Source organism: Equus przewalskii, chromosome 7, assembly GCF_037783145.1.
Source record: "Equus przewalskii isolate Varuska chromosome 7, EquPr2, whole genome shotgun sequence".
NCBI lineage: Eukaryota > Metazoa > Chordata > Mammalia > Perissodactyla > Equidae > Equus > Equus przewalskii.
In genome coordinates, this window is record NC_091837.1 from 6,104,044 (window position 1) to 6,117,217 (window position 13,174).

Sequence of the window (13,174 nt, forward strand, 5' to 3'; positions counted from 1 at the left end):
GAATTTATGAAAAATCAATAAATAAGTTATAGTGGAAATCTGATTCAAGCTTCTACTTCTTCCTAACCACTGAGAAACTGGGAATCCCAAATGAAACCTCATTTATGTGCTCCCAGAATTTCCACTTCCCTCAAAAGTAAAGCTCATGGTCCTTATGAGAGCTGCCAGCCCTTCCTGCTCTAACGACCCCTCCGCTCCTCACACAGATCAGGGCTGGGCAACTGGGGCACAGAAGACACAGTATGGGAGGAGACAGTGCCGTTCCGGATGTCACAGACGGCGGGATCTGCTGACTTCTATCTGTTCTTGCCCCCGACAGGATTCCTCTGGGAGACAGTGGGTGTGTGAGGCCTCATCAGTATCTGCACACACGCCCAAACTCCGCTCACCTCTCCTTTCAAAGAGGCTCCTTCAGTGCTGTCTCCACCGTGTCCAAGGCCCTGTGTGCAGCTGATAACAGGGAGCCCTGGTGTCTCCCTCAGCTTCCCCTCAGTCCACCCCTGACTCAGGCTGACGTGAGAGCTCAGTGGTGGTTCAGGGGACCTGGAGCTGGCGGTAGCACTGACCATTCTCATTGCTGTTCTGTGTCCAGATCTGCATTCACTGCTCTGGCTTCCTTCATCCCGTGTCCTCTTTCTTACAGGTTGGTGAGGGGGGGGCATGATGGCACCTGTCCAGGCAATGACAGTGGCACACAGAGCAATTCAGCAGCATGAGCATGATGTATAGCCTCTATCTGAAAGAGCCTGGTTTTCAATCCAGTTTTGTTTGTTTGTTTTTCCAAATCTCAGACAAGATCTTTTTCAACTCCCCTCCAGTGATGGGTGAGTTTTGGGAATTGGGGTAAGATGAGTGAGACTCAGAACTTGCCCCCTGGGAGGGACCAGGGAGGAAGCAGCTGCTAGGTCCTTTCTTATCCCTGTGAGCAGGAGACTCCGCCCAGCCCAGACAGGACAGGGCTGCAGGGTCCCCATCAGCACAGGAGGCACCAATGCCCCAGCCCTGTGCACCCACAGTGCAGACCCTGGGGAGAACCACAGCGCCTCTTTCTGCTCCCGAGTCAGACTTCAGCTCTGGTGGAGATAATGTCAGGGGCACTGGCCTGAGACCTGGTCACTGTCACCACAAACATCCATGGGCCATGCACCCTACTGTGAGCCAAGATACTGGTATAAATTGACTGTTCAATTACTTAGAAAACAAAGCAAATACTTCCCCAAATCAGTAAATTATAAAAATCGACCATATAGTTTATGTACCAAGGTTTTGATAAGTTTTAAATTACACTAATAAAAAGGTAAATGTCTGTCATAGTTAATTGAGTGATTCCCCAAATCACAGGAGGTGGAAAGTGTGAGAAGTGGATATCAGGGGAGCATCAACTATCTCGCTGACATCCTTAAACCTGAACTTTCCCATATGCTTCTTTTCCTTCATCTTCACTGTGTAATGACGATAAGCATCTGGCGTATGGAGCAGAAGAACAATGTGCTATGGGCCTAGCTTATGCATATTCATGAAGAAATGTTAAATATTAATCTGTTCTCCATCATCACATTAGTGGATGAGAGTAGGCCTGTCAATGCTGTTTGAATAAAGAGTCTCAAAGGTCGTGGTGGCGTCTCCGAGTCTCACTGTCGGTTGATGTATTTTGGAGCTGAGCCTCCCCCCATCATCACAGGCAGAGAGGGTGAGGGGAAGGAAAGTCTTGGAGGAGTCACCCTAGAAGGATGGACACAGCCTGGGAGAGCACCAGACAACTTGTTAGAAAATTCTATGTGACAGGATCTTCTTCAGGCTAAGGTGAAATGACACAAAAGAAAAGCTAGAAATTCAGGAACAAACGAAGAGCAAAAGACTAAAAAAGACTGAAAGTCATTACAAACTCACTCAAAAAAAATGGAAAACCTCAATATTCCTATTTCAGAAAATTTGAATAAGGCAGCAAAAACATTCACACCCAGGAATTTGTGAGAACAGAAATTTTTCCTAAGATTGGGTTTGTTGAATCATGTGCTTTGTATGTCTGACCCCATGGCCCTCGGCTGTTCAGTGGTCAGGACTGAGATGGTGTCTCTTATATGAACAGCCAACCCTGGGTCCAGAGGAGATGAGATCTAGGGGGCCAGACAGAGGTGTAACTGGATCCCTGAGTAACATGTGCAGGACTTCCATCCTTGTCGTCACACCTCATCCACACCCACTAAGTGTGGGCAGATACTATTGCTTCTGAAAACAAATCGCTGATGTTTGTACTGGGAGACCAGTATGACAGGGAGTCATTTCATTGAGCCCATACTCTGCTGTTAGAGGAAGAGTCAGAAGAAGACACAACCTGAGCTGGTGTGCATCACAGGCAGGGACAGAAGAGGGATGCGTCAGACAGGAGTGGAGAGCAGCTCATCGTCTCACTTCACCATGGAGCAGTAGTTCTTGGAGCCGTGGAGGTTAAAGCCAGCTGTGTGACAGTGATGATCAGCCTTGTCCTCAGACTGCAGCCCAGAGGTGCTAAAGGAGGCCCAGTTGAGAAACCCTGAGACAGAATCAGGCTGGGACCCATGAAGGTCAATCAATGTCGTCCTAGCTCCCAAACTCAGTGTTCTCCCTAGGAGCGCTCACTATGGTGACCCCCAATGTTTCTGTGCTTCCTGTGCAGGAGAAGGTAGATTCTAGATCTGATCCTTCTCAACAGCTGCATGGGGTGAAGTCACTTCAATCAAATGTTGGGGAGTTTCTGCTCCCTGACGCTCCACAGCCCTACACCCACACTCTGGGTTGTTGAAAAGCTCCAGTTGGGTAGGAGAGGAGAGGAGGACACAAGTTAGTGCCTGTGGACCAGGAACCCACCCATGGAGATCCCCATGGTCCTGAGCAGTGTCAACTGTAGGAGAGTCACCTCCATGACACCCACTTCAATCCACTTCCCTGGACCAGGCTCAGTGTGTACCCAGCACTTCAGGCCCCCAATATTCTGTCACCAAACCCCACAAACTGACTTGACAAGTGAAGGTCCAGGTACAGGAACATGTGCCAGGCCAGGTCTAGCCTGCAGTTCCTCCCCGTCCTGTGTCCTCACACAGCGTCGCGCATCTTAGTGCCTCCTCCCTGGGACACACCGAGCCTCAGCCAGCCCTGAGCACAGGAGCCTGGGAGGGATGGGAAGGTCTAGGTTCTGACCCCTCCTACAGCAGAGTCCACGTTGTGGAGGACTGTCCATCTGCTGGAGCATCCCGGGCTCTGATGAAGAAAGCTGGGCGAGGTTTATTTATCTTATTAAAGAGAAAAAAGCCATCTCAACAGGCTCTGATTTATAAAACTTGGATTACCAAGCAAATTTTCTGTCTTATCATGAGTTTCCAGTTGCTTTATTTTTCCAGAGTATACAGAAATGTTGAATAGGAAACAGGGAGCGAGGACATTGTGATCCAGAAGGTACTTCCCAGAACAATTAGTGAATATGCAATTTATTTTAAATTGGGAAACAGTCTCAAATGATCCTGAAAGAGACTATGACCAAATTAATATCAATTCCTAGTAAAAGCCACATAAAAATTCAAGCAAACAAATACATTTATAATATGGTAATACACATTCTCTCACACACGTATAATGAAATCCTAAGGGCAGCATCTTAGTCAATGGAGTGGTAAAGGGGAGCATTTCCAAAAAGAGCTACAATAGGTAAGGGTGACTTGTACCTCCATTAATATTCCCCAGTATTCTTCAAGCATTAGAAAATGCAACTGAAGGAGTGATATTAATGGTTAGGGCATAGCATTCATGAGAATAAACAAGTAGATATTCTTAATGATCCACATGAATGTTATGGCCTGAGATACTCTGGTCCTGATGCAGAAGTGACAGTAGAGATCTCCCCAATGAGTGACTATTCACTAACACTCACTAGTACTGGTAACAGTCAGTGACAGAGGCACGTGGGTGGAACAGGGGGAGCTGAGGGGAGGTCCTGGCCCACCCGCCCAGCGGTGAAGAGCACCTTGTGAGGTGTTAGGTTGTCACCCGAGGTTGGAGGTAATAATCTGCCTCCCACTCAGGCTGCATCCTAAGTAACATCAGTCACCACATTTATGGGGCTTCTGTCTCAGCCAGAATAACCCACATGTAGAGCCTTCCTGTGCAGAAACTGGGGACCTTCTTCCCAAGTCACCAACACACTGAGACAGAGGTTGTGAGTCTGGAGTCACAGCACCTGCTCCATGTGGAACTGAGGAGAAAGCAGGTGTTGTGTGATCCCAGGGTCTCTATTCCCTAGAATCTGACAAAGGACCCCTACCAGAAGCTGGAAGGATGAGACTCCAGGGCTTGGTGGAGGCACCACTGAGCTCTGTCTCCTGAGGGCCCCTGTGTGGACTCCGCCCACAAGCTGTGTCTTACCTTCTGCACAGTCTTCCCAGGAGCCCACTTCCTCCTTGCAAGTGCACTTGGGCTCCTCATTGTCTGTCCGCCACACCCTGTCCCAGACTCCCTGAAGGAAAAGGAGGCGATGACCTACATTTGAAGCCAGCAGTTAGGAAGCCCGAACCAGGAGCACCACAGGGTGACGGGAGGCCTCACAGGTGAAGGAAGTTCTCACACCGGGAGGGACACAGTTTGCCCAGCTCCCTGGAGCCCACTGAGTGGTTGAAAGCCTGTCTGGCCCAACACCAAGTTTGAGGACACTCCATTGCTCCCCCTGCTGGTGACAGCGCCCATCTTACAGCAGCTGTGGTATCCCTAACACCCCATGCAGAGCATTTGTTTTCACAGCAGTCTTGCCCGATGTTAGTCCCAATAGAGTGGAATGAGAAAAGCTTTTCTAGGATCACCATGGGGACAGTGATGCTCTCACACTTGGACTTCTGTTTTGATGAAAAACTATCATTAGTTTCAAACTGTCGATCTCTGTCCACTCTATCCTAGAGCTCCAACCTTGCCTGCTGTGGCAGACACTGACCTCGGTGTGTCATAGGACAGTGAAAGGGTGCAACAGCAACACACCTATGCTGACACGGCCCTGTGTGCATGTGGGGTGCACAAGGGTGTGTTGGGACAAAGGTGCCTGGATGAAGCTGTGATATGTAAGCTGCCATCTGTTGGATGAGTCAAGTGATCGCCCTGGGAGAGACGGGGAAGAGCCCTCAAGTCAGAGGTCAGGGCATGTGCCAATGACAGAAAAAGTGGGGATGCTGACTGCTAGTGACCCTGGTGAATGGCCTCTCGAGGTCAGAGAGATGGACCCTCTGAGCAGGTGAGCCCAGCACCTCCAAGTGGAATAGAAAGTAAAAATCCTGGAAAATAAATATTCTCTTACTTAAACCTTGAAATCCTTAGTTACACAGTTTTCAATGCGTGTGAATGTACATATTCACATAGACACAAATGCATTCACAATGATGTTGCCTGAATATATTTGTTAATCCTTTAGATCCAGGTTTTCTCACTTACATTATTTTTAATACTCCTAAAGAGTCCACACTATCGTCAGCTGGAGCGCAGCCCCTGTCCTTTCCTGGGCAGTGAATGCTGCTCTGTGAGGGCCCCGTGTGCTGGGTGAGCCTGGGGAGCTCAGGGCTTGTGTCTCCTTCCCCACTGGCCTGGGGCCCCGTGTGATCACTGAGGCTGCTGTCCCACGCTGAGCAGTAATAATCACTGAAATCACTTCAGTGGGGAGGTCAAATTTCATAGCAGATGAAAAATTTTCAGCTTCACTCCTAGAGTCCTACAAGAGGGGAAACGTGAGCTCCTGCTCTAGCAGCATGTTCATATGGATTTTGTGAATGCTGTCACAACAAACGGGCTAGTTAACTTTTCTCAAAGTATTTGACATTATTTTTCATTTCCCCTTCTCCAATATGTTATGAAGAATTATAAATACACCTTATAATGTTTATTCATCAATTTATCTCTTTAGAACTTTTCCTCATTTAGAAAACGTACACTTTTTAAATTCCAATCTTGAACACTCTCACCTAGAAAATATAAACAGTGGGGACACACCCAGACTGCTTTCATCACATCAGGAGAATCTTGAACCATCGCAGCAATAGACAGTACAGAACAACCAGAGTGTGGGGATGAGAGTAGGAATAAGATTATGAAGCCATTTCCTGCTGGTCAAACGTCTGCTAATTATCCTTCCTAGAGATAGAGTCTCTTGAGAGAGGAAATGACAGCATGAACATTTCCAGTTTTCAGTGAAAACCTAGCGTGGAGATGGAGTTAAGACAGGAAGACCCAGAGGGAGGGATCTGAATTCCCCGGGGACTCAGGAGAAGAGGAGAGATCAGGAGGGATGCGCGTGAGGGATGCTGTCAGTGATGGTCTGTAGAAGTTGTGACCAAATTGGTGTGTGGGCTGGTTCAGAGAGAGGAAAATGTGTCTGTGACCAGGGTGAGTATTAATACACTGGCTGTAGATACGTCACTAGTAACACAGGACACAGTCTGTGAAGTAAGATGAAGACGTTGACGTGTGGATGGATGTGGTTACACCGCTCAGCACTTAGCTTGTTCTCAGCAGAAGCAGCACTTACTCTTGCTCATTCCCTGCAGACCCCGTGGGACGTGCCCTTGGGTTCTGTGACCTCATCATCTGTGTGATCCTGGGATGCCCTGTGCTGGCTCAGGTAACAGGCGCATCCTGCACGTTTCTCCTTCCTCTGTTCATGGATAAATCTGGCTGCGGAGGAGTCTCCTGTCCAGAGGCCTCCACAGGAGCTTCTCACTGAAAAGAGGCTCAGAGCCAAGGTCTTTGGGTCTGGGGGTTGTTGTCTCACTTCCTTGTTGTCTGAGACACTGTGAGTAACCAGAGCTGCTCCCACTGCTATCAGCTGTAGCACAGTAATAGTCAGCCTCGTCCTCAGCCTTGAGCCCAGAGATGAGCAGAAGCCCTGCATTGGCCGAGGTGTCTCTGGATCCAGAGAAGCGGCTGGGGACCCCGGAGCCCTGGTGCTTAACTGAGTCTGAGTAGAAACTCAGGAGATACCGGGGAGGGCTCCCTGGCTTCTGCTGGCACCAGAATATGAGAGAGCTGTCAACACTGATGTCACTGCTCAGGGTGCAGGTGAGTCTGGCTGATGCTCCAGGAGATGCAGAGAAGAAGGGAGGCTGGGTCAGCACAGGCTGGGAGAGGGAACCTGCAGACACAGACATATGTGGGGGCTGGGGCAGGGGCCAGAGTTGGGCTGCTTGAGATTCTGAGCCAGAGAGGCTGACACAGACTGTGGGCTGCTGTGGGTCCCTGAGGCCTGTCCCTACCTGTGCAGTGAGAGAGGAGCACGAGGAGGAGAGGAGTACAGGACATGGTGCACAAATCTCCTGGTCTCCACAGTGAGGCTGGGCTGCCCCAGGCCTCCTTTTCTTCTCCAGCCTCTGCCACAGGAGGGGTTGTCCATGCAAATAGGTTCCATCCAGTGACTGCCCAGCCCCTCCCTGAGCCCTGGTGCTGGAGCTCAGCTCACATCACACACTGAGAAGGATGGAGGTCGGCTTCACCCCTTGGGAGAGCCCTGGGAGGAAGCACCTGCTGAGACAACACAAAGGGCCCTGCTCAGGGGACTCTGCCAGGCCAGAGAGGACACAGCTGCTGAGTCCCCATCAGTGAGCACAGGGCCCAGCCCCCAGGCCCAGGCTCCTTTGAGTGAATAGACCTCACAGAGCAGCTGTGTAGGGACCACAGGGCAGTCCCACAGTGACCCCTGCTGGTCACAGGGCACACCCCTTCCCATGGCCTAAAGCTCTGAGAGCCCATCTGGTTCTGCAGGTCAACAGGTCACTGCCCCTGTTCACACATCCATGGTCTGATTCCTGGAAAATGGGATTCCAATACACTGTGCATGATTACTGTGGTTATCTTATTCCCAGAAGGAGTCTCTCTCTATGGAAGATTCAAAAACGTACAGAAATGAGAATTTAAGCTGTTAGTGCCCCCAGAGAATATGCTGTAAATATCACAGGCCTTTATTTGCACATGCTTTGAAATATGCATACATTTTTAGTGTTCCATCTCGTGTAATAAAGCAATGATTCCAATGACTCTCACATAGATTCCTTGGTGTTTTAATGTCCAACATTTTAGCCAATTTACTTGTTGAGCTAAGTGACAAATCAACGAAGCACAATGAATCCTAATATTTGAGCTGTGCAGCTCCCCTCATGCCATCTCGTATTAGAGTAAAGTCCAACCCGGCAGAGAAAGTCTCAGACCCTTATTTGTTGGCTTCCGTCATCCATTTCTCGCTGTTCAGAATCATTTCCTCTAGGGACACAGAGCTTACAAACCCATCATTCTTTCTTCACAAATTTTCCCACTAGGGTCCTGTGCAGGATTTGGGGTCAAAAATTTTAATATTAGAATGCCCTTGATCTTGTGCTGGATCGTGAGCTCTATATTTAGCACCATGTTGGCAAATGGCTATCTTACATGTTGTTAAGTGAAATCTTGTCCAACATTCACCCAGCTCGCCCATACTCTTCAGTTTGTTTGTTCACAAAGCTTGTCACCTGTGCTCGGAATTTGTGCCCCATTCACCTGCTCCCCGTGGTTTCTTTCACTCAGTCCCTGCAGGCCCATCGCATCCTTCTCCTCTTTCCTCCACATGAATCCGCGGAATCCAGTCCATCTCCCTGGTCACCTTCCCCAGGGTCAAGGGCGAGTTTCTCTTCTGTTCTATAGACAATAAGATCACCTTTATTACTTAATGTCTCCTCTTGAATAGACTCAGAACTCCAGACTCAAATTGTCTAGAAAGCAGAATCACTGTCTTTGCCTCAGATCTGCTCTTCACCAAGGTGTGCGATTCAGGGGAATTCAAATATTCTTTCAATGATCATGAGCTGAGTTTGTCCTTTTGCCACACTTTCCTGGGCTCTGTAGATACTACAGTGACAAAACAGGGGGAAAGTCCTATTCACATGGAGCTTAGATCCCAGCAGGAGAAACACGCAGTGCACAGACTCACAGAATTCCTCTGGGCACCTGGAGCCTGCTCCTGCTGGCTGAGAGCCCCTCCCCTCCCTCAGGACGTGGACACTGAGATTCTCGGTGCTCTGTCTGCAGCCTCTCCTCAACTGCACACGGCTCTGCCTCATTCCAGGTGCCACGTGCAGGAGCCCAGCCCTGCTCCCCAGGCCTTGCAGAGTCCCTCAGTGTGGCCTCATCCCACAGTTTGCCCACTCTATTCCATTCTTTACTCTGTATTTAGAGCGATATTTCAAGCACATGTATTTGATAAAGGTACCTCCCTGCTTACATGTTTCCCACAGTTTCTCTCGCCATCAACATTATGTAAAGCTGTCGAGTGTCACATTCAAATTCTGTGTGTTTGTGGCCATCATTTCCCCCCGCTCCTGCCTCACCTCTCCCTTGGAGCCTGTACAAAAGCACAAGCTGGTCTCCTTTGCTAAGAGGATACTTAACCCTGAACCCCAGTGCCCACTTCTCTTTGAGCACTTCTGGTCCTCCTGTCCCACCGCTGTCCCCTTCCTTCAGGACCAGGCTCACACAACACCTGCTGGAGAAACTGACCACGCTGAGATGAACGAATACTTGTTTTTCTTATAATAATTTACTAGTAAATCTCCAAACTTAAATTTAACCTACAGCGTGCATGTTCTATTAAATAAAATTTGAGGATAGAAATACTGAACAAGGACACAATTATGATTCTTATCAACATTTTTTTCTGATGAGCTGACCCTGTTTACATTCCCCAAAGTAATGCATGCATATCGTGTTATTACTTTTTACTTAAATGTTTCATATTTCCAATTTGGTTTGTGAAATATTGCCCTTGGACTGAGTCGGACATCTAGGATAAACAGTTGTAAGTAGACATTTTGTAGTTTTTAGATTCAAGAACATCTTTGCTATGACGATCTGTAAAAATGTGACACATTAGAGAGCCTGGAGGACTATTCCTCATGATCATTACATTTGAAAACTGTGACAGACAAGGGCTTCCCTGCATGTGAGGCAGCTTGCAGTCTAGAATGTTCTCTGCAGGACCAACGACGCCACACCCACAGCAATTCTAAGACATCGCTTCTTTGACACGTGATGTTTGTTTTACCCCAGTTTCAAATGGAGAATCTCTAATATAAAACCACTTAAAATAATTATTTTTCATTATTTATTCACTTTTCCTGTCTCAGGTCAGGGAATGGGACTTCCCTTTGATTCCTTGTTTCCTGATTGTTTTAAAATCAGAAAGTTTTGAATTTTTGTCAAACTATTTTCTGTTGAAATAATCAGTGTTTTTTTCTTTAATGGATCACAATCCTGTGGTCTGGAAATAGTGAACACTGACCACTGCCTCCTCCCATGTGTAAAACTCAATTTGATTCGAATCATAAGTCATAAATATAAAAGCTAAAATCATAAAAATTCTAATAACAAATATAGTAACATCCTCATGTCCTTGGAATAGACAAAGTCTTCTTAGATTGATCACAAAAATTACTAGCCATAAGAGAACAAAATGACAAAGAAATCACCTAAGCTTTTAAAATATTGCTTAAAAGGAGAGTGACATCAGCAAGATGATGGAATAGGAGGTCCTCCACTCATGTCCCCACTCAGCAACCATTATTTGGCAGCCATCCATGGACAAAAGTGCCTTTGTGGGAACTTCTGGATCCAGGTAGGAGACTGTGAAATCCTGGCGGAACCCAAGGCTGAGGAGTGGTGTCTGAGAAGGCAGGCCCGTGCTCAGGGGGTCCTGGCAACAGGCCCAGAACAACAGCATCCCCCTGGGAACATCACAAATCTTTTCCCTTTTTTTTTTTTTTTTTTTTGGCCTTCTTCCTTCCACCCGCACCACTTGGCCAGAGACCCAGCAGAAGTCACTCCCACCCATGCCTCAGTTAGCAGCCCTGACAACCGTGTCCCTGGCTGTGAACCCTGAAGCAGCCCATGATCCAGTTCCAGCCCCTCTTAGCCACAGTCCAGGAGCAGTCCTGCCCATCCAGGAACCGGACAAGAGACACGCTCATCAGTGCCCCTGGAGGCGGGCCTGCTGACCTCAGTCTGACTGGGAATCTTGAGGCAGCCCTGTGCCCTGGCCGCAGCCCTGTGCAGACTCGTCTGTGGGCACTCCTGCCTGCCCAGGAAATAGGCTGGGTACATGCCCATCCAAGCCCCAAGAAGCAGGCCTTGAGACTGTCACCAGCTGTGGACCCTGAAGCAGACTTCTGTCTCAGTACAGCCCTTATCAGATCTGGCCCAGGGCCAACCCTGCCCAACAAGGACACTGTCCAGTGCCCAGGAGGGAACCACATCTGTCCATCCACCATTTTCTCTTTATTCTATGGTAAAGTGTTGCCCAAGTCCTCCTAATCACTGCACTGAGGTGCATCCATCACACTTTGGTTTCTAGGAGAGTCTTCTTGATTTCTCCTACTAGACTCTGCTTGCCTGGGACATGACCCCATCCTAACACCTGCTTCCCAGCACAGCCTTCCAGCCCCCACAGGGGATGACTGGTATCAGGATGTGTGGACCACCTGCCTGGACCCTGCTCTGTGGGAGAACAGACCCCGTTCCCTGAGGCCTGATGTCCCATCTGGAGCCAAGTCTTGGTCTCTTCAATCTGTCCTGTCTTCTTGGCCAATTTTCTTCCTCAAGAAAATGAGAAGAGACGCCAAGTAGGCATTATCAATCCTTTTTGCATAAAATAACCCTCTAGAAGCATTTAAACATGAATCCTATTACAGAATCCCACTAATGAGGTTCAGATTAAGTAATCTAGTAGAAAGTCTCATTTTAGGCTTTTAAAAAGTAGAAAGTTTCTAATATGGGGGCAGCGTTGAGAACAAAGGGACTAAGTTCATCCTTCATGTACTTTCCCCTAAAAGACATGCTGAAATTCAACAGGCACAGGTGAAGTTTTCATCAAATGTAAGATGAGAGTAAAGTAGAGATGTGCATTGCTAGAATTTGTAATGAGAAGTCCCATTTGTCAGAGCTGATCATATCTCTTGAAAATGTGAGCTTCAAATAATCCTGTCTCAACTACATGGGGCCATCACGTTGTCTCCATTGATTGACTCACCCACCACCCACACTGCTCCCAAGAGCCCAGCCTCAGTTCCTCTTTTTCCAAACCCCATCCTTCAATACCTCCTTCCTCCAATACACGGAGAATCTGAATTTTCTTCTCTATCCCACCTGCTCCACCCATTAACGAGACTCATAGTCTGACATTTGTATGGTCCACAGTTCCTACCTAGTCCCTACCTACATCCAAACCTCCTCCTCCTTCATTTTCTATGCAGCACCTGGGCCTCATAAACAAATCAGATTCTGTTGATCCCCTGACAATCCCTCTAATGCTCCCATCTCCACCCCACCAAGCTCACCCCTCCTCACTCTCCCAGGACATCTATCCTGTACAGTGTCTTTTGCTTGTTTGTACTCTCTCTTCCCCCAGACAGTGGCACCACCCTGAGCATGGAGACCCTTCCTGTCTTGTCCAACTACTGTCCTGAGCCCATAAACCCAAGTCTGACCCATAGTAAGTGTTCAGTAAGTGGTGTGGATGCACATAATCTGGAGAGTCCACTAGCCTGAGTCAAACACAGCTGGACCTTCTTTCCCTGGTTCTGCCCGCCTCCATGATATGGACTGAAGTGTGTCCCTCAAAACCCTATGCTGAGACCCTAACCCTGTTGTGATTGTCTTTGGAGATAAAACATTGAAAGAGGTAATTAAGGTAAATGAGGTCACAACGGTGGTGCCCTAAAAGTAGGGCTGGTGTGTTTATAAGAAGAGAAAGAAAATCAGGGGTGAGTGCACAGAGAAGAGTCCCTGTGAGGACACAGTGAGAAGGCAGCCATCTGCAAGCTAAGGAGAAACCGAACCTGCAAGCACCTTGATCTTGGACTTCCAGCCGTCAGAACTGTGAGGAAACACATGCCTGTTGGTTAAGCCACCCCATGTGTGTGTTATGCTATGGCAGCACTGGCAGACTCACACACCCCTGGTGGAGTCTGTCCCCAGGGCAGCCTGGCCCCGTGTCCAGCAATGTCTGCTCTACTTTAGGAAAACAGACAATGGATTGAAACCAATGACAAGCAGTGGGGGCAGAAGTTGAGAGGATGAGGACACATCTTCAAGACAAAGTTTCCTGAATCGAGTATCAGAACTGCTTTTGGCCAAGCAAAGGAAGCAGCTGACG

The 13,174-nt window shown here is 48.2% G+C and overlaps 1 gene segment (V, D, J or C); it reads right to left on the reverse strand.

The window, feature by feature from the left end:
- Window positions 1–6,662: 6,662 nt before the first annotated feature.
- On the reverse strand, window positions 6,663–7,302 carry LOC139084628 (probable non-functional immunoglobulin lambda variable 5-48). The segment is given in 2 exon segments: window positions 6,663–7,135; window positions 7,257–7,302. Coding segments are annotated over 2 exon segments (519 nt in total).
- Window positions 7,303–13,174: the final 5,872 nt, after the last annotated feature.